The sequence below is a fragment of the Fusarium vanettenii genome (assembly GCF_000151355.1).
Source record: "Fusarium vanettenii 77-13-4 chromosome 13 genomic scaffold NECHAsca_28_chr13_5_0, whole genome shotgun sequence".
NCBI classification, from domain to species: domain Eukaryota; kingdom Fungi; phylum Ascomycota; class Sordariomycetes; order Hypocreales; family Nectriaceae; genus Fusarium; species Fusarium vanettenii.
Window position 1 is genome coordinate 204,272 of NW_003315857.1, and position 23,480 is coordinate 227,751.

At 49.9% G+C, this 23,480-nt stretch overlaps 10 protein-coding genes across 10 annotated transcripts; 4 read left to right on the top strand and 6 right to left on the bottom strand.

Annotated features, from left to right (window-relative positions):
- Positions 1 to 376: 376 nt before the first annotated feature.
- On the bottom strand, positions 377 to 2,008 carry NECHADRAFT_54819 (uncharacterized protein; the record flags this gene model as incomplete). The annotated part of the gene is made up of 3 exons (XM_003043557.1): positions 377 to 1,073; positions 1,125 to 1,746; positions 1,798 to 2,008. 3 exons carry the CDS (start codon positions 2,006 to 2,008, stop codon positions 377 to 379), a joined length of 1,530 nt encoding a protein of 509 aa, XP_003043603.1.
- A 1,964-nt stretch (positions 2,009 to 3,972) lies between these two features.
- On the top strand, positions 3,973 to 5,310 carry NECHADRAFT_54795 (uncharacterized protein; the record flags this gene model as incomplete). Its single annotated transcript, XM_003043438.1, has 5 exons — positions 3,973 to 4,099; positions 4,158 to 4,177; positions 4,231 to 4,267; positions 4,319 to 4,659; positions 4,816 to 5,310. The coding sequence occupies 5 exons, from the start codon at positions 3,973 to 3,975 to the stop codon at positions 5,308 to 5,310; spliced, it is 1,020 nt and encodes a 339-aa protein (XP_003043484.1).
- A 167-nt stretch (positions 5,311 to 5,477) lies between these two features.
- On the bottom strand, positions 5,478 to 6,571 carry NECHADRAFT_88179 (uncharacterized protein; the record flags this gene model as incomplete). Its single annotated transcript, XM_003043558.1, has 2 exons — positions 5,478 to 5,576; positions 5,630 to 6,571. The coding sequence occupies 2 exons, from the start codon at positions 6,569 to 6,571 to the stop codon at positions 5,478 to 5,480; spliced, it is 1,041 nt and encodes a 346-aa protein (XP_003043604.1).
- Positions 6,572 to 6,946: 375 nt separating this feature from the next.
- Positions 6,947 to 8,314, bottom strand: NECHADRAFT_88180 (uncharacterized protein; the record flags this gene model as incomplete). Its single annotated transcript, XM_003043559.1, has 5 exons — positions 6,947 to 6,998; positions 7,133 to 7,471; positions 7,523 to 7,644; positions 7,693 to 7,949; positions 8,035 to 8,314. 5 exons carry the CDS (start codon positions 8,312 to 8,314, stop codon positions 6,947 to 6,949), a joined length of 1,050 nt encoding a protein of 349 aa, XP_003043605.1.
- Positions 8,315 to 8,757: 443 nt separating this feature from the next.
- On the top strand, positions 8,758 to 9,983 carry NECHADRAFT_88181 (uncharacterized protein; the record flags this gene model as incomplete). The annotated part of the gene is made up of 4 exons (XM_003043439.1): positions 8,758 to 8,774; positions 8,896 to 8,924; positions 8,974 to 9,513; positions 9,577 to 9,983. The coding sequence occupies 4 exons, from the start codon at positions 8,758 to 8,760 to the stop codon at positions 9,981 to 9,983; spliced, it is 993 nt and encodes a 330-aa protein (XP_003043485.1).
- A 158-nt stretch (positions 9,984 to 10,141) lies between these two features.
- NECHADRAFT_97996 (uncharacterized protein) lies at positions 10,142 to 11,873 on the bottom strand (the record flags this gene model as incomplete). Its single annotated transcript, XM_003043560.1, has 4 exons — positions 10,142 to 10,270; positions 10,323 to 11,386; positions 11,434 to 11,617; positions 11,703 to 11,873. 4 exons carry the CDS (start codon positions 11,871 to 11,873, stop codon positions 10,142 to 10,144), a joined length of 1,548 nt encoding a protein of 515 aa, XP_003043606.1.
- An 857-nt stretch (positions 11,874 to 12,730) lies between these two features.
- On the bottom strand, positions 12,731 to 13,835 carry NECHADRAFT_54723 (uncharacterized protein; the record flags this gene model as incomplete). The annotated part of the gene is made up of 2 exons (XM_003043561.1): positions 12,731 to 12,893; positions 12,967 to 13,835. 2 exons carry the CDS (start codon positions 13,833 to 13,835, stop codon positions 12,731 to 12,733), a joined length of 1,032 nt encoding a protein of 343 aa, XP_003043607.1.
- Positions 13,836 to 18,062: 4,227 nt separating this feature from the next.
- Positions 18,063 to 19,180, top strand: NECHADRAFT_88184 (uncharacterized protein; the record flags this gene model as incomplete). The annotated part of the gene is made up of 2 exons (XM_003043440.1): positions 18,063 to 18,315; positions 18,522 to 19,180. 2 exons carry the CDS (start codon positions 18,063 to 18,065, stop codon positions 19,178 to 19,180), a joined length of 912 nt encoding a protein of 303 aa, XP_003043486.1.
- Positions 19,181 to 19,950: 770 nt separating this feature from the next.
- Positions 19,951 to 21,060, top strand: NECHADRAFT_88185 (uncharacterized protein; the record flags this gene model as incomplete). The annotated part of the gene is made up of 1 exon (XM_003043441.1): positions 19,951 to 21,060. One exon carries the CDS (start codon positions 19,951 to 19,953, stop codon positions 21,058 to 21,060), a length of 1,110 nt encoding a protein of 369 aa, XP_003043487.1.
- A 152-nt stretch (positions 21,061 to 21,212) lies between these two features.
- On the bottom strand, positions 21,213 to 23,363 carry NECHADRAFT_88186 (uncharacterized protein; the record flags this gene model as incomplete). Its single annotated transcript, XM_003043562.1, has 4 exons — positions 21,213 to 22,310; positions 22,360 to 22,818; positions 22,875 to 23,191; positions 23,261 to 23,363. The coding sequence occupies 4 exons, from the start codon at positions 23,361 to 23,363 to the stop codon at positions 21,213 to 21,215; spliced, it is 1,977 nt and encodes a 658-aa protein (XP_003043608.1).
- Between the last annotated feature and the right edge of the window lie 117 nt (positions 23,364 to 23,480).

Consider the following 23,480-nt stretch of genomic DNA (forward strand, 5'->3'; position numbering starts at 1 on the left):
AGATGATTCTGGAACTCAAGAGTGGAAGGGATGGGACACGGAGGACTCCCTACCATTGGGCTACTCTGGCCTTGCATGAATCTTGGTTCTTGTCTGCATAAGAGATAGCTGAAAGGGCTTGGACTCGAAGAGTTTGGAAGGATAGGTCATCAACAGCTCATGTTAAGTTCAGCGACAGACCAGCTACTAAGCAGCACAAGCTCGTCTTTTTTTTTGTCTGCAATGATGTTAAGAAGTCATTAGCAACATCAGCAAAAACACAATCATTAATACATAACGGTATCAGAATCCAATACCGGCACAAGCAAGTTTGTAGGAATGGAATCACATTTACTGCCCAAGATTCATCTCTGAGCTTTCAAGCATTAGATAGCTCTCAAGCCGTCCGACCTAGCTCCTCTCGCCTCTGGATCTTGATGTACATGTCCTCGAAATAGCTCACCCCGCCCTTTACCACATATGTGCCTGGCTTCTTGGTATCTGCCAGTTCGAATTTGAAAGTCCTGAAAAATTGCAGCGGTGCCTTGTACAGCTCCATCCGCGCAATATCCTGTCCGAGGCAAACCCGCGCTCCATACCCAAATCCCATGCTATACTTGTTGAAGATCTTGGCCTTTTCCTCATCTAGCCACCGCTCAGGCCTAAACACTTGAGCATCTTCACCATAGATGTTGGGGTCACGATGCACAAGCCATGGGTTGCAGGTCAGTTCCGTGCCCTCGGGGATAAACTCTCCGTATAGTTCTAGGCCTCCCTTTGGCGCAAGACGAGGAAATATGTTTGGTGCTGAGGGGTTTAGACGCATGCTTTCTTTGACGCAGGCGATGTAGTAGGGGCAGTGAGCTAGGACTTCTTCGTACTGGGGCATGTCGGATAGTTTGTTGGCGCGGGTTGCCTCGTCAAGTTCAGCCAGGAGCTTCTCGTACACGCAAGGGTTGCTCAAGATGTGCACCATCATGGCTTGGAATGCGGTCCCGGTGGTGTCTGCTCCAGCAAGAAGAACAAGCAAAATTTCGGCCTTGATGTAGTTAATATCCAGGGGTTCACCTTTTTCGTCCCTCGCGTCGATGAACCTACATACCCAAGAGTTAATTTCGTATCGAAGCAATTTCTGGCCAACTCACGTTTGGAGAAGGTCGATACGACCACTGGTGGTGCCATCTTCAATGTCCTTGAACCGTTGCTGGATTAAACGGTCCCGGAATCGCATCAAGGTTCCAATACCCGAATCTTGCTCAGGGCTTGCAACCATGTACTTGCCCAAAAAAGTGCCCTTGACCCAATTGGTAAAAGGATACAGCCTAGCCATGATACCGAAAGGTGTAAGGCCATCGTGGAATCCCTTGATCAGACCCTCGACATCCTTACCTGCCTCAACAAAGCCAAAAGGAGCCCCAAAACCAACTTCTGAAATGATATCGTACGCCATGTACACGGCCCATGGCGCAAAGTCGAACTGCTTTTGTGTCGAGGCAAACGTTTCCTGTAGCTTGTCCATCCAGGCTTGGATGTTGATATCGATCAATGGCTCCATCCTTTTGATGTTACTAAAGCTGTAGGGAGACGCGGCGATCTTGCGGTACTTGGCATGTACGGTGGCATCTTGCATGTTGAAAAGGGACTCTTCCTTTCCAAAGCTTCCCGTGATGTAATGCTTCGACTTGCTCGCGCCGCGGCTGTATATCTGAGGGAGCTTTGTTGCATCGCTCACGAGGAGCATCGTCGGTGTAATTCTGATGACGGGTCCTGGATAGTACGTGAGATAGTGCTCGCTCTGCTGTTGTCACATCTTCATACCATGCTGTTGGTGAAGCTTTTGAAACGTCGCACATTCATCGGCCTTCACGTTGTGATAAGTGATCCATAACCTCGTCACACTGCCCCAGAAGTTGCCGGGGTATTTGGCGAGGGGGTGAAAAAAACGATACTTAATAATCTGGTAAGCAAAACTCAAGACGACGTAACCAACGCCCAAGAGGGCGAGGTTGGCGAAGCTCAACACAGCCATTATGAGAGATGGTGATGAGCTGCAGGGCACCAATTGCTTGAAAGGAAATTGTAAGCCGGGCCACTTGGGAGTGCAGAAGGTTATCATATGTAACCCAGACGCAGGGACAGGCACAGGCATTGCCGGGGCTCAAACACCCATCTCTTTAGCCCATATTATCCGAGTCGGTCGATTGCGAGGGTTCGCATCTTTGAAAGCGAAGATCCAATGCAATTGCCGCGGAGGAAACTCTTCAAGAGGTAACTGATCCCGTCAGAGTGCACAGAAGTTCCTCATGCGGTAGGCGATGGCGGGTTGCGTTGGTTGTAGATCCAACTATGTCGGGGCACCGGGAACATCCCTCGGCATTACCCACTGTACATGGATCCGTTGAAGACCAAGATCTCAAATTGTCCATGATTGATGTGCCGTCTGCGGTAAAGTGGGGAGAGTTGCACATCGGAAGGATCTTCGACCGTTTCACTGCAACGCAAGGCTTGCGTGTTGGTCATGGATCCTCAATTTCTCCACAGGACAATCTGCGTTAATAAAAACAAGCTGCTTGTGATGATGCGCACGCAGTAGAAAACTTGGCTTGTTTGTTATAGAAATGCCTAGTATATGGTATGGTTCTTGTAGCAGTAGTATGTAACTTAGTCTGCATATGAACACGATGCAGGTCAGTGGACTCCAAGATATCTCAACCTCGGCACTGGAACGATTATGCGTAGGTTCTCGAGTTCCGCGAACCACTTTTAGTTCTCTTGAAGCCGGACGTACTGTTCTCCGCCTGCCCCTTGTCTGCCTGATCTTCATTTCCTACGACAATTCCCTGATAGGTGGCGACAGGAGCAGCCTCACCTGGCGGAGATGCTGTTCAAGCCCAACGAGAAATGCTGGGTACCTTGGGCGCTGGACTGCATGGTTATGCCTGCCATGTCGTAGCATTATACAGACAACAACACTGGTCTGCCAACAGTCTGTAACTACCTGTGCCCCCTGGGTTACCAGTCTCGTATTTTAGCCGGAGGGGGTTAGAGGGTACCCTGGCATGGAACCCATATAAGTGCAGATCTTTTGCGACTCCACAGATCTACGATTTTCACAAGCTTGGACAGATAAGATGTCGTCCAAGCACGTCCCTACAGCTGGTCTGCTTGAACATTGAATAGAAACTTCATTTTCACAGCATCAGCTTGCTTTGTAAAATACCCATGGTTTTTTTTTTTTTTTTTTTTTAACTCAAATGAGTAGACTGTCCCTCAGATGCCATTGCCTTCTTGGCCATTGTGGAACTGAAGGAAATTTTACTGGGGCGATACAACGTCGTGTTGGCACATGTCGGAGTTTTTCGTCCACCAGCCGCGGGTTCTAACCGGTCTTCCGTCCCCTGCAACAAGAATCTTGCTCGCCTCGATCTGCACGGGGGCGACCTTGGACAATTCCAACCTTAACCGAGGAATAAAAACCAACGCAGAGTCGTTGATGACCCACTGGCACTGGCCACTTCATGATACGTCGTGTTGGTTGCATTTCATGTTGGCTGAGTCCGCCAGGTAATGCATTGGTGCTTCCCCTGACGATCACAGGCATGGAATTCTTTTCAGCCAAAATCTCATCCACATGCCTCACAGTTCCCGTCGGCGTTACGGACAGGATCGCTGAATTGATCGGCCCAGCTGAAACGGTAATTTCTTGGCCGTTGAGAAAACCCAACGGTTGCTCGATGGGGCTGTCGGAGACGAGCGACATAGACGGTTGGTGTCCAACAAGAGCCAAGAGCGGGAGTGTCATGCCAGTCTGAGTGAAGACGATCTTGCATGCTGCAGATGAAGAACAACTGCTCGTCTCCATAGAGCTGCATAGCCTCCCCATGGCATCTCAAAAGTCGTCCGGCTCTATTTAACTCCCCTTCGGAAATTCTACAAGCGGCGCTTGAGGCTCAACAGCGACATTCTATTCCTTGTCTGCTTCCACCAGCAGTCATGCCTGAAAGTCAAGGTCCTGTCGTTAATTCGGTTGCCATCATCTTTGCCGTAATATCCTTTTTCGCTATTGTCCTGCGTATTTGGGCCCGGGCCTTTATCGTCAGATCTCTGGGAGCTGACGACTGTGAGTACCACTTCCTTATCCCTCTCATTTAGTCTCAATCAATATTGACATTTTGTAGATTTAATATGCGTGGGAGTGGTAAGAAGAACCTCATCAACGAGGCCACTATCTCAGAACTGACCTAACGACAGCTGTTATCGTGGTCATTCATCGCCTGCACTATTGCCTGTAAGTAGTATGTCAAGTTCCAGTCCAACTGTTTCTCCTAACCATGACTAGCCGTACAACATGGCCTCGGTAGCCACTACGTCGACATCGAGAAACGAGGGACCCAGAACATGATTGACTACTCCCAGATCGTCTGGTTGTCCTCCATCTTCTACAACGCTTGCCTAGGCTTCATCAAGATCTCAGTCCTGGCTCTCTACATGCGACTAGGTGATCCAAAGCTGCGAAAGGTTGCTCTTGTCATGGTCGGCGTCGTTGGCTGTCAGGCTGGCGCAAATGTGCTGGCTTGCATCTTTCAATGTTCTCCTATTCGTGGGGCATACGACGTCACAGTTCTTCCCAAAGATAAGAAATGTGTCGACATCAATGCCTTTTACCTGGCCAACGCAGCTGTCAACATTATGACGGATGTACTTACATACACGCTACCGATTCCCCTGATCATCAAGCTCCGGGTGTCTAGACGGCAGAAGATTAGTCTGGCCATAATTTTAGGTCTGGGACTTTTGTAAGTACCTTGCGTAGTGTCCAATGGCCCGAGACATTAGCTAACATCAATACTATTCAGTGCTTGCGTCTCCTCCATCATCCGAATCACATATATCCCCCCGATGCTCAGCTCCGACGATCCAACCTGGGTCATTGCAGGCGCCATGTACTGGTCCGTCATCGAAACCAACATCGGCATCCTCGCCGCCTCAATCCCCTCATACAAAGCCATTGCGAAACGATACGCTCCTCGCCTGCTCGGTAGTTCGGGAATGTCCAGCGATAAGCTCTCCGGCTTCAAGCCAATGCCTCTTGGCCCAATGAGCCGAGATCGCACTACGCCCTCCACCACAACCAAGATCGAGTTTGAGAACCGAATCAATAGTCGGTTGGATGACAATAGCAGCGAGGAAGTGCTTGTCGCATCCGACGGTCGAATTGGGGTTAGAACAGAGATTATCCATCACTCTGAAAATTTTGTAGGGGCTGGGATAGATAGTAACAGAACAGGCAAGCAGGGGACAGGAGGTGGTGCAGAGTTCAGTAGGGTATGAGGGAGAGGACACTAAGATGACCATGTATTCTAATCCTTGCTTGGTTCCTTGCTAATCCATGCAGTAATGGGACACTTTAGAGACTGTGCACTTTGCATCTACCAATATCTCCTTTGAGCGACAGCAGTGAAACAAATCTTGCAATTGTACGCGAGAACTGGTGCATCCTACTTCTCCTCCCTCTCAGCCAGCTCCAGATACTGACTAACCACTTCTTTCACCATGTCCTCGTACGTGGCTAGCTCGATACCGAGAACATCTCGAGTCTGTTAATATCGTAAGTAATTGCCCAGATATTCTCAAGGCTTTTCACACACACCTTGCTAGAGTCCCAACTGATTGGAAGAGTCGGCTGCGGACTCCCCTCCTTAAAGAGACCAGATGCAAACGCGCCAGGGAAATGCTTCTTGGCAATTGGAATGGTATCTTCCCATTTCACCTCGGTGCTGAGGACAAACGACTGATTGCCTTTGATGTCTGTGTCCAGCGCCCTGACGTGTGCCCGAGCTACATCTGCGCAGAGAACGACGTTCCCGACTGCAGGGACGCCCTGGTTGCCCGTCAACAAACCGTTGATGAGGACCTTGGTAGAATCGGTACGAATGTCCTGGGTGTTGGTGAAGAGCTCGTCCTTTCCAAAGATCCAGGATGGCATGATGGAGATCAAGTCAAAGTTTGTGGTGTTGTCTCTCACGAAAGCCTCGGCGGCATTAAGGGCTGCCGCCTTGCTCGCGCCGTACGCCCGAAGCTCAGAGTCATACGGCGGTGGTGGAAAGACTACACGGTTATCAGGTCCACGCAGAATCTCTCGTTCTTTAGTGTCCGTGACATAGACGTCTGCTGGGGCAATGGCCACTGTGGAGCTGGTCATGACGATGCGTCTGACTGTCTTGCCCTTTTCGTGGGCTGACTTGAGAATGGCCAGGTTTCCCTCCACTGAGGCTTTGAAAAACGCATCTCCGGGGCTGTCTCTGGAGGCCTCGCCTGAGGGGAGAGGTGCGGCCACATGGACGATCAAGTCGACTCCCTGGACAGCATCGTCGTACGCGCCAGGGGCTGTCATGTCGGGAACCATAACAAAGGTCAACTGATCTGAGGAGGGAGCGAGGGCAGAAATCGAGGGAGCTGCCAGCACCTTGTCCACCTTTGACTGTGAACGAGCGGCAGCGCGGACTCTGTAGCCGCTCTTGAGGAGGTCGACGAGGATGGCATATCCGAGGAAGCCAGTGCCGCCCGTGAGGAGGACGAGTTCGCCTGTCATTTTTTTTGTTCGTACGAGAATGATAAAGAAGAATGGTGATGGTTGATTCACAAAAACGGCGGATTTCTGCCTTCTTTTATATCTAAAGTTCCAGCTCAACACCCTACTCCAGTGGTTGGTGACCCTCCATATAAGGCATACAGTGTGACAAACACTCTTCAAACATGTTTCCTATTTGGGATGGTATAAGTTTAGTACCTCCTTGAACACCCAATCATAACCCAGGTTTCATCAAGACAGCTAGGATCCTCCAGTCTGGCGAGTAATTGCGGACACAGAGTCTCGTCCCACAGAAAGGCAGACAATATCCCGCGAATGCCGTTACTTCCGGAACAAGACTTGTGCTGAAAAACTTGTACGGTGGACTTGAAAAGATCAAGGAACCACTGCCCTTCCTGACACCCTTGTCCTAGCAGCCCAATGAAGGCTATCCACAACACAGCTTCTCTGTGATCTTTCCAAATTTCTCCAAGTTGGTCCACTTCCATCATCTGTTGCAGTCTGTGGCACAGCCGGCAAACAAGTGGGCTTCTCGGGGGCATTTGGCGCAGTGTTACATACATGAAGATCTGAGCAGCCAAGACGAGCGCACGGGATCGTCTACTAGTATCGGACTGATCGACGGGGTTTTGGTAGAGATGACGCAGAATCGATTCATCCACAATGTTGAGCAGAGTTCGCAGGTCATCAACTGAGATCATCAAAGACTGAGTTGCCAAGAGCAACTGCCTCAACTTTGCGAATATTCGTGAGCAACAAGCTGAAGCATCTGGTACTGAATCATGCAACGGAGGGTCAAAAGGATGCTCTAGGATTATTGGTGGAAGCTGAGGTTGATCTGTATGCATGAGGGGGAATATCAACCCTTGGCCTAACGCTGTGGCTACTAGTATATCGGCACTGGACCATCTTGTCAGTGAATTCGAGGGAAGGAAAGCTCTTCTTACTTACATGTTGATTGATTTGCAGAGGATGAAGTAATCTTTGAGGTTGCCATAGCCACCTCGCAAGCTGAAGAGATTCTGCACCCCTTCTAAATGTATCTCGGCAGCATCAAAGCTGCCATCAGAGACCTAGAATATCGTTAGCATATAAAGACTCGGCCACATGAGCATGACTACCTCGACAATGGCCAGAGTTGCCATCGTGGACATGAGAAAGGCCATTTCATCATCGTATCCAGAACAGTCCTGGGCTAAACGGCTCCCAATCTCGCGCATTGCTTCTCCTTTTTGGCGTAAACCTTCGACTTGGATAGATTGCTCCAGTGATGGGCATTCTGCTCGCCACTGTGTTGCGGCCATGGCAAGAGTGCTGTGCATCATTGGTACGCTTTGTAGAGCGTAAGGGAACCATGCCCTTGACCGATCAGCTGCGTCTAGACTAATTCCGTACCTGGATAGCACTAGCAGCTCATAACAAGGAGGTTAGGTATAGTCTCGAGTGGTAGTGGGTGAACTCACGGTATTTGACCAGGTGATCAACTTGAAGATTTGTAGGAACTGGGAGGCTGTTGAATGGATCAACACAGCTGGGGCAGACAGACTTCAAGGATAGCCCGAAACCACAGATTACATCTTGTCGAGATTCAGTAGAACCAGAGGATGCTGTCGTTGCTTTGCTCCTTGGCCGACGTTTGGTCTTTCGGAGACCTGCGCGAACAGCATGACTTCGAGTGGAACTCGACACCTTGGAGAGTTTTCCATCATCACCCTGTACTGCAACGAACTTGTATTGCGGCATTCTTATCAAATGAGTATGATTCTGTGCGTCAAGATTAAGAGAGGTTTGTCGGTGTTCTGTGAGAGATGACTTGATTCGGATATTAGAACGGTGTTAGTGGTATCTCCGAATTTAGGAACGAGGCAAAGGCGAAACATTCGACAGGAAGTCATACGAAAAATACTGGATGAAGTGCAAACCCACTGTACTAACTAAGGCGATGATAAAATAGGAAGAGTACACGAGCATCTCCAGATCCATGTCCATAGCGGTGTTCGCTAATATGGATGATCAATATCGCTGCCCTCCGATGAGTCAATGAATGATCCTTGGGACAAAGATAATCCCCGAATAGGACCTTAGATACGACCTCTAAGTAGCCGACTCTTGATCTTACGCGTAACATCAAATCCAATATTCAGGCCTTCAGATAAGAGTGTTGAGGGTGTGAATCCCCTCGGCTGATGTCCGACGTTGCGGGGTACGCCGGAAGACATCCGAGATGGCCTGAGTCAGCATGCGTAGGATATATCTCATGCATCAAGCTAAGCATCTAAAGGCTTACACCTCATTTACCTGTCAGTAAGTGTAATTGAGTATAGAATGGCATTCCCAAGAATTGGATGGATAGGTAAGCCTCCTGTTGCGACTCCAATGTTCTCCTACTAACGATAACATAGGCCTTGGGTCTATGGGCTTGCCCATGGCCACCAACCTCCAGAAGCACTTGGTTTCCCTCGGAGCACCTAGTCTTCAATATTTCAACCGAACCATATCTCGTGGTGACTCACTCAAAAGTCTCGGTGGCCAACCTTTGCCAACAGCTCGAGATCTTGTTGAAAGCTCCGACATCGTCTTCATGTCGCTCAGCGATGATTCAGCCCTCGAATCAACACTGAACGCCATTATTGATCCAGCTTCAACAAACCAACTAGCCGGAAAGATTGTCGCAGATACTTCAACTGTCCATCCTGACTCATCAGCCAAGGCCCAGATTCGACTGGCCGAGAAGGGAGCCAAGTTTATTGCCTCACCAGTTTTTGGAGCTAGCCCGGTTGCTGCTCAAGGAAAGCTGCTGTGGATTGTTGCTGGGCCTGATGATGCTGTGCAGGCTATTAGCCCTTACTTGGAGGGCGTTATGGGAAGGGGAGTGATTCGTGTTGGTCAAGATGTGCGACAGTCTAGCATGATGAAGACGGCAGGGCAGGTTTCCCCAAGCTGTTAAAGTATGAGGCTGACATAAAGAACTAGAAACTTCATCACTGCTGGCATGATGGAAATAGTCGCCGAAGCACACGTCCTGGCAGAAAAGTCTGGCCTGGGCAGCAAAAACCTCGAAGCCCTGATCGAGCAACAATACGGACCCCTTGCCTTGTCAATGTCCCAACGTCTCACAACGGGAGCATACATGCCAGCACGAGGTGACAGACCATGGTCAGACCTCAACCTGGCCCTCAAAGACGTCGGTCACGGCATCGCTTGCGCAGAACAAGCAGGCACAAGATTGGAAGTCGCTGAGGTGGCGATTAAGCATCTGGAGGAGGCAAGCCAGTTCTCGGAAGCTGAGGAGAGGCCGCTTGATTCTTCATCAATGTATGGGATTTTACGAAAGGAGGCCGGGTTGTCGTTTGAGACAGATCTTGTCAAGGAGAGGGATGAGAAGAAGGAAAAGGAATCAGAGGACAACTGAGTAGGCAGTGGTCCTCGAGATGGAAAATTCAAGCAAAACAGGTCACTGCCAATGCAGTGGTAGTCTACTCTTCTGATACAGGCCCAGTCTTGGTCAGCTATTAGTACAAACAAAAATGAAATTGCCCCAGTTGTTTGAGGGTATCTCCTAATCCTTCATTATAGTGCAGCCTTTCCCCTGGACTCGAAAGGCAGGATGAGTACCAGTAGTCCAGCAGCGATAAAGAGAGCACCACTGGTGTAGACGGGTGCTGATGTCTCGAGGTTGGCAAAAATCGCAATGATGGGCTAAATTTGTCAGTATACTGTAAACAACAGCCACGCTCTGCATGGTACTCACTGCCATAATACCGAATACTCTGTTGCAGCTTGCTGCCAACGCATTGCCGGTTCCTCTCTGAGGTGTAGGGAATAGTTCGGGTGTGAAACCGTACAGGACGGCGTACATGATGTTGCTAAAGAAATTAAAGGCGCACTGCCATCCTAGTAGAGATGCGCTGCTCAAGGATGTCGTTGAACAGTAGAGGAACACGCCCGTGAGAACCGTGCTCAGCGATAATGTCCCCTTTCGTCCCATGCGAGGCAGCTCAACCAACCAACCTCCAAGAAGTGCACCGGGCACACCGAGGACGGCAATGATCAGACTGTTGCGGTAGGTGAGATATGTGCTGCCGTCTCCAAAATCTGCTCCTCGAGTGGCCTGGATATAAGGAATGAAGGCGTTGTAGAGCGGATATCCAAGGCCGATGAGGCCCCAAACGGCCATGATAAGGCTGGTGCTGAGAGCCAGCTTCTTGGTGACGAATAAGGCCCGGATGTTGCTAAAGTTGACCTTTTGAAGATTCCTCTTCAACGCAGCCCCGGCATCGGTCCGCGCAACATACCCATCAGGTTCACAAGCCTTGAGATCCTCCAAAGTCAGCGTCGAAGTCTTGCCATTCTTCTTGGCAACCTTGTGCACGACCCTTACAGCTTCCTCATCACGCCCCTTGCTCATCAAGTACTTGGGCGACTCATAAATCTTGAAGAGTAAAAACCGAGCAAGAAACATGAGAAGAGTCAGCCCACCGACGGTGATGACAAAGTATCGCCACCCCATGTTTTTCTGTCGTGTGCACGTCTCATCTTGCTGACACGTGAGGTTGCCTAGCAGAGGCCACGCGATCAGCGTGCCAATGACCTGTGCGATGGCCCAGTCTATGGATAGGATGGTGAGGAGGTACTGGTGCGACCCGGGGAGGAACTCGAGAAATATGGCTGAGTCGACTGGCAGATTCCCGCCGACGCCGAAGGACCACAGGGCGTCGAAGATGCCGATGGCTGCAAAGTTTGGGGCGCTGGCGGCGACGAGGCCCCAGACGGCGGTGAGCCCGAGGGTGAGGTTAAAAGCCCATCTTCGACCGACTAGCTCTTATCAGTACTTGATGCATGAAGAGGGAGATATGTCTTACAAATGTCACAGCCGAATCCCCAGAACATGGCCCCTGCTAAGAGTCCAATGTTCTGTGCCAGGGTCAAGTACGGGGGTCGATCTGGGCTGAATTCATTGGCGATTGGGGTAAAGATGAGCGACGTGACAATGGGCCACAGATTATCGCTTGCCCATCCAAATCCGATGACGACGAATAATTCCCACTGATACCTCCCCATACCAATATCTTGAATCTGAAGAAAAATCTCGGTCAAAAACGTCCCGAGGCGGGGAAAAGAGTGTACTCACTGCACGGTTCAGTACCCGAGCTTTGGCCTCGTACACAGGGTCCAGCGCGTCCTTGGGAATGATTCCCTCATCGTCGGTGGTATCGGCAAGACTATCCCTTCTCGCATCGTCGTCGTTGAACGAGCCGTAGGCTTTGCGCTCGCCCTGCAGCGTGTCTGGGTTCGAGGGCATGCTGCTATCGTCGGGGAGCAGACGTTCCGTTTCTAATCGGTCCTGCATGGTGTCCAGGGGAGGGGTACTCGAATGCATATAAATAAACCCTTGACCAGCACACGAGAGAAATCATGTAACTTTGCAGAAAAGGAAAGCCAGATCCTCCCTTGCGAAGACGCGGGGTTTGATGGTGCAATCAACCTGTGAAAGGAACATCACCAAGGGTGATTGGGTTGCCCTGAGACCCGCGTGCCACCTTGATCTTCAGACCGACCGTCCGGTATCGCCTAGCTCTGCTGACCGGCGTCTGGGGGTTCCGTGGGGGAAATATGCGTCATGGATGGAGCGGCCCGCCTTGGAGGCAAGGCCATCGTAAGTTCCGCGGGCTGAATTGGTAATGGCTCGGGCTTGTGTGGAATCAAGAGTGTGGGGGATGTGTAACGGTGACAGGGCTCAAGTCTTCCTCTCAGGATGCCCTGTTCTTGAAGGCGTCGTACAAGGGAGTACATGTATTCAACATGACATAGATTCATCGGATTACCCGAAGTAATATGCCACAAAGAAAGCACGCAAGAATACCCCGGAATTGCCATCCACATCAAGTCCGTCAGCAGCTCTAATCACGTCCCCTCTGATTGGATCTACCTCGGCATGATCGGATCGTCTTGACGTAACCCCACCACCGCCAGTCGCACCAAACATGGAAGTCGGGCGCATGAGAACAAACGCCAGCTTCCTTATTGGAAAAATATTGCCTGCAAATAAGATGGTGTCATGAACAGGGTTTCCCATTTAAATGCTTCTTTTTCAGCTCGTGACGCTAACGGTGTCGGTTTCTCTCGCTCCATTTCGTAAAGATCGTCGACGTTTTATTTTCACGTCTTTACGTGAAACTCGTTGGTGGGTGATGGTCCTGAAAGAGCCCAGCATATTCCTTCTTCAATCACCCTATCCCAGCGAGCTGAAGCCGATAGTTTTTCTTCGTACGACCGGAACCCATGCGGCAAGCCGATAAACAAGTTGACATCGGTAGGTACCCTACATCTCATCAGCGACGGCTAAAATGGGTAATTGAGCAACCTACCCAGCTTCTGTCAGCATCTTGGCATACAGGAGCGCCTCATCCCGCAAAGGATCCAATCCAACTATGCCGAGCACTGTTGGCGGCATACCCTTGACCTGAGCTGGTGTCGCATTCCCCGGATTGAGCTTGACATCCTTGACGTCTGGGTTCTCGATCTTGAGAAAGCTGGTAAAATATCGTAGCTCGGATACAGACAACAACGGGGCCCACTCATTTTCCTTATAAGATGAGACAGAATGGTGCTTCATCTTTTTCAGCTGCGGTTCGTAGCAGTCGAGGTGTGCGAGACAAGGAATCATCAACACCTGTCCAGCAAGAGGCGGGCGACGATTCTTCTCCCTGTTGAGATGCCTGTCCAGCGTCAATGACGAAGCAACCCAAGCGCCGGCTGATATCCCCCCGAGAACCACCTTGTTCGGATTGCAGCATAGCTTGTCCATGTTATCGTGCGCCCACTCAAATGCATCCTCTGCATCGTTCCATTGTGTCGGGTGCGTGAATTCTGGCGTGTGCCTATAGTTCACATTCAGAACAACAACCTCTGAGCCGCAAGCGATCCGTGTGCATATCGCATCCTCAGAGTCTAGCGTGCCAAACATGAACCCGCCGCCTTGTAGGTGCATGTACAGTGGGAGCACCGTGTCCTCTGGCACGTTGACAGGTCTGTAGCTGCGAGCCTCGATAGTACTCCCATCCCGAGATGGAATAGCATAGTCGCAAGTCTTGACCTGATGTGCCAAAACTTTCATCGCTCTCCTCGACAAGGCTTCTCGTTCCTCATTTGCCTGTCTCTTCATCTCAGCGAGACTCGGCTCCGGATGAGCCGGGGGTAGAAAGGTCCGCTCTAGGGCGAGCCATTCCTCGCTGGTTCCATTGTAACATGAAAAGTCGCACATTGAGATTCGATAAAAAAAGAGTTAGATCTAGAGATGAATGACAAAGATAGTTGAGGATGACGGCTTGGTTCTTCTCAACCGATCTGATCTTGGGAACCCCCACACTTTGATATCCTCCGAGTGGGGATTCGGCATCCGGCATCGGTCGGTATCAAGGACCTCGGCACTCAGCCTTCACTTTCTCTAAAACAGGAGATCATTGTCATTAATATCTTGTGCAAAAAAGTTCGATTCTATTAATAAACCTAAATATCAGGCAGGCCTTGTAACTCAATACAAGCCCAGCAGACATTTTCAGGGCAGATAACAATTCTACGAGGTCTCAACTCTCCCAGCAGTATCTTTTGACAAGATAAGCAGTTGCTGCCAGCCGAGCCACCCAATTCCCACTCGCTCGAACGACTGCCAAATCTTCGGGACAAATTCACAGCTCATCACAGCATTCGATTGAGATCATCGCAGTCGTTGGAAGAGAGTGAGGCTGGTGACTACAGTTGGGGTTAGGTTTTACCTGGTAAATCATGTCGCATCTAAGCGCTGTCATAGCATCCACGTCTTCTACCCACTGACCTGAGTCTTTGATGCTCACAACAGCTTCCACCGGTAAGGCTTCAACACCCTGCATACCGCTGGGTCCTCCTGAATTTAATGGCCGGCTCCAGTTAGTGAATGACAGATGGAGTGATGTGGCGTCAAGCATATCCTCAGGCTTTCCGTTAAATTCATGCATGTTAGAGATCCTCCATTTGGTCTCGTCCAAAGGCGCAAGCATGGGATTAGCCGGCGAAGTGAGCATCACAAGCCCTGGGCGGTCGATATTTCCCAGAGCTTATGTCACATGTCAAGCTTCGCATTCCCTCCCTGGATCATTTACAATCTGCGGCCACAGTTTAGTAAAAGGCGTTGTTTCAGCGATGCCATCCTTACTTACCTTTGAAGGGACAAGGATCGAATCTTCAAAGGATATGCCCATGATATTTTCGTGTATGGCACTGCTGTGAGTATTGTACCCGCACATCAAATGAGCATTTATCTACATGCAAACTTGTGGGCTGAGTTGTGCTGGGAGGCAAGCATCCTTAAGCCAGAAACCCCCTTCACAGCTGCAGATTGAGTCAAACCAATGGTGTTCCTCTACCCAAAAGTTGTCAAGCAAAGGCTTTGGGATATTTTGGATTAGAACTGATAATCATGGCATAAAGTTGTAGACAACCGACGCCCAGTAAAGGCAGACAACAGTCTTCAAGATCGGATCTCGACAATACAGAGACGATGCGAAAGCCTCTAAGGGCACGAATCCATTCTCGAAGCCCTATAGCAAATCTTCGATGAGGATAGTTGGTGCCATAAGCTGGAGGGCATTTTCGATTGATTTCTTCAAGACTGTAGAGGAATTTATATCCCCAAACCAGAAATCGAAAACGAACAGACCGTCGCCGTCCCTTTGAAAAGCTGGTTGCCACACATTGTCAATTCTCTTCTCTGCTTCTGTTTTGAGCGAGGTCACAGCTTTTTCCTGTATCCATCTTGGGCGTTCTAGGTTGGTGATGATTCGGAATCGACATGATGTGCAACCGAGGTAGAAGTGTCGAAACCGATAACACCTTGACCAGTGAGGTCGAGTCTCCCGGTCATTCGTTTCAGCGAGGAGATGCGGTCTTCTTCCTTTGGCATGAAAGAAGGCAAACAGCGCTGGTCCAATAATCCAAAGAAGGGCCTCAGGGAACCCAAAGTGTGCAGGGCTGGGTACTCATCGGTCCACATTCGCTGTAAAGTAAGCGCACACAAAGGCCAAGACTTTATCTCGGATGTTATCGAAACCTTCATGCATCATAGATACGAGGGAGAGAAAAAGACTCAATCCATTTACCTTGCCCGGTTGTATGTCGCGCTCGTTAAGCTTCTTTTCCCGCATTCACCATCCCACGTGCCAGGCTTGAAAGGGGAAGAAAGCGGGACTTCATGCAGTCAGACGCGTAGAGGGCCTGATTAGAGGTAGGGGATATGCTGATGGGGCACTAGATCCCGTATCCTATGCCATTGTCACTGAGCTTCTCTTTATGAGACTCATGAATCAATAGGCAGGCATCAAGAGTGGTAGAATCAAAAGAGGAAGCTGATAATTAACCAAATGATGCCTGCTTTGACACGACTTCATTGAACTCGTCTGATGGATTCAACCTAAGGTAGTTAGGTATGTAGGTAAGCTACTACTCACACGGCGTGATCTGACAGGCGGTCCGTCTTACCAGCATCTAAAGACCTGAAAGCCGTTAGGTTGCTTAACTGCCAGTTCCCTTTTTGCATCGAACCCGCGCCGATGCGCTGAATCCTTCCGTTTTCGGACTTTTAGGTGTGGCGATCATGACCGTCTCTGGTGGAATCATTGCAATCCCTCAGCAGGGCCATGGGACATCCAACATGGCCCGATGTTGAAGGACGTCATTGAAGCAAAGAAGTCCAATGTTGGTGAGCTATATAAACGACCACCTTGACTTCTTTCCCACAAACACAAGGAAAGACAAACGTCATTCACCACTACCACCTATCATACCTGCAGTCTTTGGCCGCTCTCGTGCGACATCTTTCTATTTCAACGAAAGTCGCTGTTCTACGACCATGATCAAGCCAATTCTTCTGATCACTACCATTCTAGCTGCCGTCTCGATGGCAGCCCCGGCTGACCCGGACTTTGCTCCTAAATCAGTTGCAGTCCGCAGCGATGACTTCAGCGAAAGCAACTCCCTTGAAAAGCGTAGTTACGCAGCAAGTTGCCGCAGCTGCGCGATTGGTGCCGGAACGACGTTCCTCTGCTCGTGTAGAAGAGCCGACGGTGGATACTACGCCTCGACTATTTTGCTTAACGAGTGTCTCGGTAATGGTGATGGTTGGTTGACTTGGCAAAGAAAGTATGAAAAAAACTTACTTATTACTTCTTACTCCTGGCTAATTCTTCTCAATAGTGGAAATTTTGCCAATTCGTGCCAAAATTTTAGATATGATGGGGTTACTACCAGATTCCATGTCACTTGCAGGACCATAAGTGGAAATTGGATACCATCTTCCGTTGTTCTAGGTGTGTTGATTTCATTTTGGTAATAATCTAATGTTACTAACTGGGTTGCTAGATGAGAGAATGCATAACGATAATGGTAGGCTGTGGTGTGGTGTTTAGGTTAATATGTAATGTATTACACGGGGTAATACGTCGTCTCGACGCAGCTGCTATAATACATGCCTGGAAAAATTGATTATACCAACAACTTGGCCCGATAGCCAGCGGGTGAGATATTACCTAGTGTAGAGCAAAACGTTATGGTGATATTCTCATACAGGTGAAGCCTGATCTATGTCTTGCATTAATGCCCCATTTAGACTGTCAGCTCTTCCTAATATAGGTTTGCACGTGGGAAACGCAACCAGTTAGTAGGCGATGGATTTGGGACGCAGATCAAATTTTAGAGCTGATGCAGTTATCTGATGCATCTGACGTTATGCTGGCTCGCCTAAACCAGCTCACCTTTGCAAAGACCAGGACAAACACCTCAACGCCGGTACTGAAACTTGAGATACTACAATACCATCACGAATGTTCGAACTCGATGCAGCAATATCCCCCCCGCCTTATTTTACAAGTTTCCAGGGATCATGATTGACTTTAGGCAATCAGACTTTATGGCAGAGTCGAAGCCGGGACATGAACTTGATTAGAAATATCACCGAACGGTATTCTCGGCCGTGGAGGAACAGTTCGGCTAACCGCGGTGAAGCGACGACTTGGCAGGATATGCCGCCATCTCCGACGACGTGTTATAGTGTTCTTTAGAATATACAAGGGCCTTCAGTATCATACATACGATCGCCCCTGTTTAGACTATGAGCAAATCCTAATTTGCTCAAATACCCTCTTGGCCAAAATGGGTCACTGCACACACACGCTGCCATGCAAGTAAAGGCTTCCGGGTGTAGAAGTTGTTTCATACTAATGCGTGTCCTTCCAAGGGCGAGTATCAGCCAAATAAAAAACGCAACTCACATGACACTCGTAAAAGTCAATGTTATAAAACACCGCAGCGAGTAAACATGATGGTTGCAGGCTGCGCCTCAGATGACTCAACAAAAAAGCACAAAAACAGAAGCTTGTTGTTAGCCTTATAAAGCTGTGGTTATATAAGGTGCCCTAGCCGCAAAGCCAGAGACTTGGTCTTTTGTTTGCAGCAAAAGAGCATGGCTGCCAACACGTATCGGAATCGACTACGTATTGGCCCACTCTTTGAACTGCCATTCATCCACCAGCCTAGGACAAAGATCTGCCCATCTTCGGAACTCGATTTGAATCAGCTCGATTGGAGTGACTACTTCAAGAGAATAATGGCCTCAGCAGACAAGGCCGCCCTGAAAGCGGAGAAGGGGGCGGAGGAGGCCGCTAAGAGAGCAGAGAGGCTGAGTCGAGAAGTCGAGAAGATTTCATCAGATACAAGTCCCAGCTAAGATCTCGTTCTCCTCACGGTAATTCTGACAATCATGATCGTCGTGGCCCGGCGCCTGCCTCGACCTACCATCATTATCGCCATGGACAAACAACCGCTACCGAAACCTCGACTACTACTGTAACGTCGACTTCCGTTGCAACCTCTATTACTACAATAACCTATACTGCTATGATAACCTCGACGGCTGCTACAGCCTCGGCCACTGCACCCACTCCCAACGCCGCTGCGATTCCTTCTTTTGAAGAATTAGCTGGACATATGGCCACGGCTAGATTTTGGCTCCTTGCACTCCTCATCATCATCAACAATGTCATTGTCGGATGGCTACTGCATCTCGGCAAACCAGAGACCAAACCAGAGACTAGATTCCAACAGCGAGCACCTTCGCCTGGTCACACCGAGCAGAACCTCGCCTGCCTGGAATCCTGCATTACAACACGCCCTCGCCGGATCTTCGCCACCGTTCTCTGCAGAACTTTCATGGGTCTATACTTGCTCCAAAGCTACTGGGCTCTGAACGCAATTTTGCGGCTGTCCTGGATCACGTTGGGGGAGGCGTTGAAGGAGTCAAACCCTTGGTTTGCTATCTTTATGATCCTGATGGCAGTTGCAAATCTGGTTATATCGGGCGGAGGGACAGGCGTCTGTCTTTATCTGGCTCTGAGTCAGCAGCTCGCATTGGACGGCGCGTTGGCCTTGCTACCGGTCCACGTCGATGTGGGCAGCGACTCTGTCCGCGATGACGAAGAGAAGTCGAGACACGATGCACATGGCGCGAGAGGGCAGGAAGAAACGGATGAGATATCTGTGGAATTAGAGTCGGAAGGAGATTGGGAGAAGGACGGGTTTTAGTGCCTGAGAGATGGTGGCTTGTAGTTTCGAGAACTACCTACTCAATGTTGTACAACATCAGTTCTAGGCATGGTGTTAACACATAGATCGAAGGGATAAGAGACTCAATTAAACGCGGTGCAGTCCACAAGGCATCCAAGCCATACGCTTCTACCCAGCTGGGCTGCGGAGCCTCTGCATGGAAACCCTCAGGAATCAACCCAAAAGGCCAGATTTCACAATCGCAAAGATCAAGAGCAAGTTTAGGATATCAGAGTTCACTTATAGAGTTAATATTAGAGTAAAGATACTCATAAGAATCATCGCTTAATGGCATTCTTGGTTGTTCAGTTAATGATAGGTGGTGAAATAATGACTGCGATAATATGCCGCCATATCTGATTGTAGTTAACAGACGCTTCTACTTAGAAAGGTCGGGTAACATGAATGAATTTATTCATGTAGTCGCGGCTTTGAATACGTCCAAGTCCTCTCCGGCTTTGACAATCCTCTTGGTCAAGACAAGATGCATGACGACGTAATTCTCCCTGCGAGTAAACGTTGATGAAGAAGCTGGCTTCGGCCAAACAATGAGTAAGGTTATTTACACACAACAGCACCGAAACTTAATGCAACAAGCAATAAACAACCTCAGGTGACCCGGTAAGCAAGCAAACCCTGCCGCTAGCATCATTTATACTCTGGCCCTCCTCCTCCCCTGGCTTGGCTACTTCTCCCAACCCACCTGTTCAACTACCACTCATTTGACAAACGTCCGCCCATCCTTCAGAATGCAAAAGCTGCATTGGAGATGCGAGGCGCTCCAGGCTGCGGAGAGGCAGGCAGAGGAGGCCGCCAAGAGAGTAGAGAGAATAACCGAGGAGGGCGTTGAGAGAGCGCAAAGGATGGTTGACAAAGTAGAGAAGATCGGCAAGGGAGTCGAAGATAGGGCAGAGAAGTTCTTTGGGAGCATGCCTCGACCAGAATTCCACTACGATCACGACACTCAGCAAGGTGATCAACCTGGCCAGGCTCACCAAACCCGCCACCAATTTGGAAATCATCACCACAGTGGCCCAGCGCCTGCTACGACAATCTACCATCACTACCACCATGGACAATCGGCTGCCACAGAAACCTCGACTACTACTTTTACATCGACCACAGTAACGACCTCTACTTCTACTATAACTTGCGTCACTTTGACAGCCACAACTACCATTGCAACCGCGACTACAACAGCTTTCTTTGACGCCGCTACACGACCCAAAGAGATAGGTTTAGAGGAGCTACTTGAACCCGTCTACTCGCCTATCTTCTGGGTCCTCGGAGTCTTCCTCCTCATCTGTACCATTGCCTTGTACAGTCTACTAAAGAACGAGAATCCCCGCGATCAAAAGACCCAACCTTCTACCGAGTCCGAATTTTGGATGTCTTTACCCACACAAATCGAATTCGACCTCACGAGCCTGAAACCATACATAACAACGCCGTCTCGTCGGTTCTTGGCCGTGACTCTCTGCAGAACTACCGCAGCGCTGTATTGCCTCGAAAGCTACTGGATCATGAAGACAATGTGGACCATTTTCAAACCCTTTCTGGAGATTTTGTGGGAGGGAACTGGCCTGGCCATCTTCGTCGTTATTGTGCTCACACCCTTTCATCTGCTTGCATGGTCTATGATTGGCCAGGCTATTTGCATCGGCTTGGACTTTCCATTCACTTTTGTCAGCCAGTTGGCCTTGCTGCCAGTCTCTGCAGATGTCAGCCATGCGTCTACCAGCAAGGGAAAGAAAAGGCCTAAAAATGAGGCATCCAAAAGGGATAAGCAGGCATGCAAGGACAAGCAGTCGACGGGATCGGGATCAGAGGAAGGATGGCAGACGGATCTGCATGGCTGATCCTGGCCCCCTTAGCTGAAGGACGGACTTATGTATGTACCCTTTCCGCTTGATGTGCGATAAGGGGAGGTAATGAATCTGGAAACCTGTTAAAACATGATGATATTGGACCAAGGTGATGTCGTTCCTCTTAACACGTTCCGGTTTCCTTCTCAGTCATTTGCTGGAGGCAGAAACAAGCTCCAGTCTTGATCGATATCCATCATCCCAACATCCAGTCCAAATGGAGACATCGTGTCGTCCTCCGGGATCCCCCCAAATCCCCACATCTCATCCATTGCCAGAGCTGGAGTAAATCCCATATAATCCAAGCTATATGCGCTTCCCCAGGTACTATGTGCATCAGAAGAGGAGGCTTCCGTTGTAGACGGTGTTAACTGAGGATAGGTACTGGCTGTTCTTTCGTCTCCAACCCGGGAACTTTGCTCTGGCACTCTCCGTGCGATCCTTCCAAAGTAAGGGATCGGGATCTCCTGAGTAGACCCTCCCGGCTGTGGAGGACTGGAGAGAAGCGCCAATGCCTTTTGGCACTGGCTGGCCATCTTACATCCCTCTTCCTCGGACGCCCGAAAGATACTCTCAGCATTAGTGACAAGTTGCAGATCTTTGGGCCTGCAGCGATTGATTGAGACGGGATTTCCGATCAGCAAGACCACCGCGGCCGTGAAGGCAACAAAATCCGAGGTCTTGCAGTCAAACAGGCTCACCCCGTCCACCTTGGCGTGAAGAACCAAGAAGCACTTCACGAGTTGCCTGGCTGCGTTTGTGCACGCAAGTCTGGATACCTCTTGTGATGCTGACGAGGATGAGTGCTTCAGGAATGGCAGGTGGATGTACATCCGTATGTGGAAGAAGAAGAAATGGATCAACAGTCGGTCAACCAGGTTGTTGAGCTCAATGCGGGAGCTGGGGAGTTTGTCCGGAATATCCCACCAGCTTGAGGGTACTGAGTTGTAGATGTCATCCATCTGTTCGTCGAGAGACATCGCCTTGGCGAAGGCTGGCTTTCCAGGTGATATGAGATAGTTGATGACTTCTCCAGCGGTGACTGCACACCTGTGGATGAATATGGGAATCCAAACCTCAGGTGAGCCTGAATCTGCATCTTTTGGTTCCGAAGTGTCGAGAAGGGCATCATTGAATCCATGAGGGAGTCCGAGAAGTAGGCTGGTGAAGCGATCGCCGTGATAAATAGCCCACCATATCCGCTGCCGCATAGCAGGACCTGCTGGACTAAGACGGTGCATGCCCTATTTCCACAGTTGGTAATTGTAAATCAAGCAGAATAATCAGCCTTACCATCATTTGTGCAATGGCTAAACCCTTCCGCCATGTGAACCATGCTCTTCGTGGCTGTCCAATGTCTGTGTACGTCTTTGCTAGCAAAACTAAACACTCCATGCCATCCAACGAAGCTGCCAGAGCGAAGTCACCGATGATGAGGGTGTCCACGAGAGTGAAGATTCCATGACCTTGACCTAAACTCCGGGCATAGGCAACAGCCAAGATTGCGAGCTCGGCTGGGCTGGTGCTTGTGTATGCATGGGCGGCAAACGAGAGGAGCGGCTCCAAAGGCTCACTTTGAGATATGGCACGCGTTTTCTGGCGGAAGCTATCCCACCAAGATCCATGGTTGGAAAGAGTAGCCGTAATCTCGTCGTAGCTGGGGAGCGCTGAGCGGAGGGTGCCGCATATCTTTGCTTTGTGGGCTGCCGCCTGGCTGAGGCGAGTGCCACTGGATGGCATCGAAGTACTGTCCTGTAGAGCGTGAGATCCTCAGCGTGAAAGATGGATGCCAGGAGTGATTTGCATACGTGAGTATCATCTAGAACGGCGACGATGGGAGGCGGATGATCCGATGGCGTCTCTATATCCGAGGTCTCTTCGTCCGAGACCAAAGTATGCCGTGCCGTCAGGTCTCCTTGACGTGAGGATACTCTCGGCAAAGACTGAACTCTCGGCCGTCTCCTTGAAGTGGAAGAGGGTGTAGAGGTCTGCGGTCTTGTTGGTGAGACATTCTCTGTGGTGTCTACGCCCTCATTCTGGTCGATGCAGGTAGAGCCACGGGTGGAACAATGGGAGCAGACGGAACTACTGGGAGGGAAGATACATCGGATCTTTCGTCTCCGACCTTTCGCAACATTGCACATCAGCTTTCATGCACGAAAAGAAACCGCTCAGTCCATCGAGAGGTGCTTACATTCAGTACAACTGCGAGTCCCCTTCCTCATCCGCTTTCTTGGCCTATCAGATATTCCTCCCGAAATGAGCGAGGTGCCAAGATCTGCAAGAGAGTATTCCATGGTGAGACGGACCAAACAGGTCTTTGGTGGTGGTTGATGTTGATGAGGAGAGGTGTGCTGACAGGCTGAGATGTCACGGACGAATAGATGGCGGACGGACGAAATCCATTCGTCCGC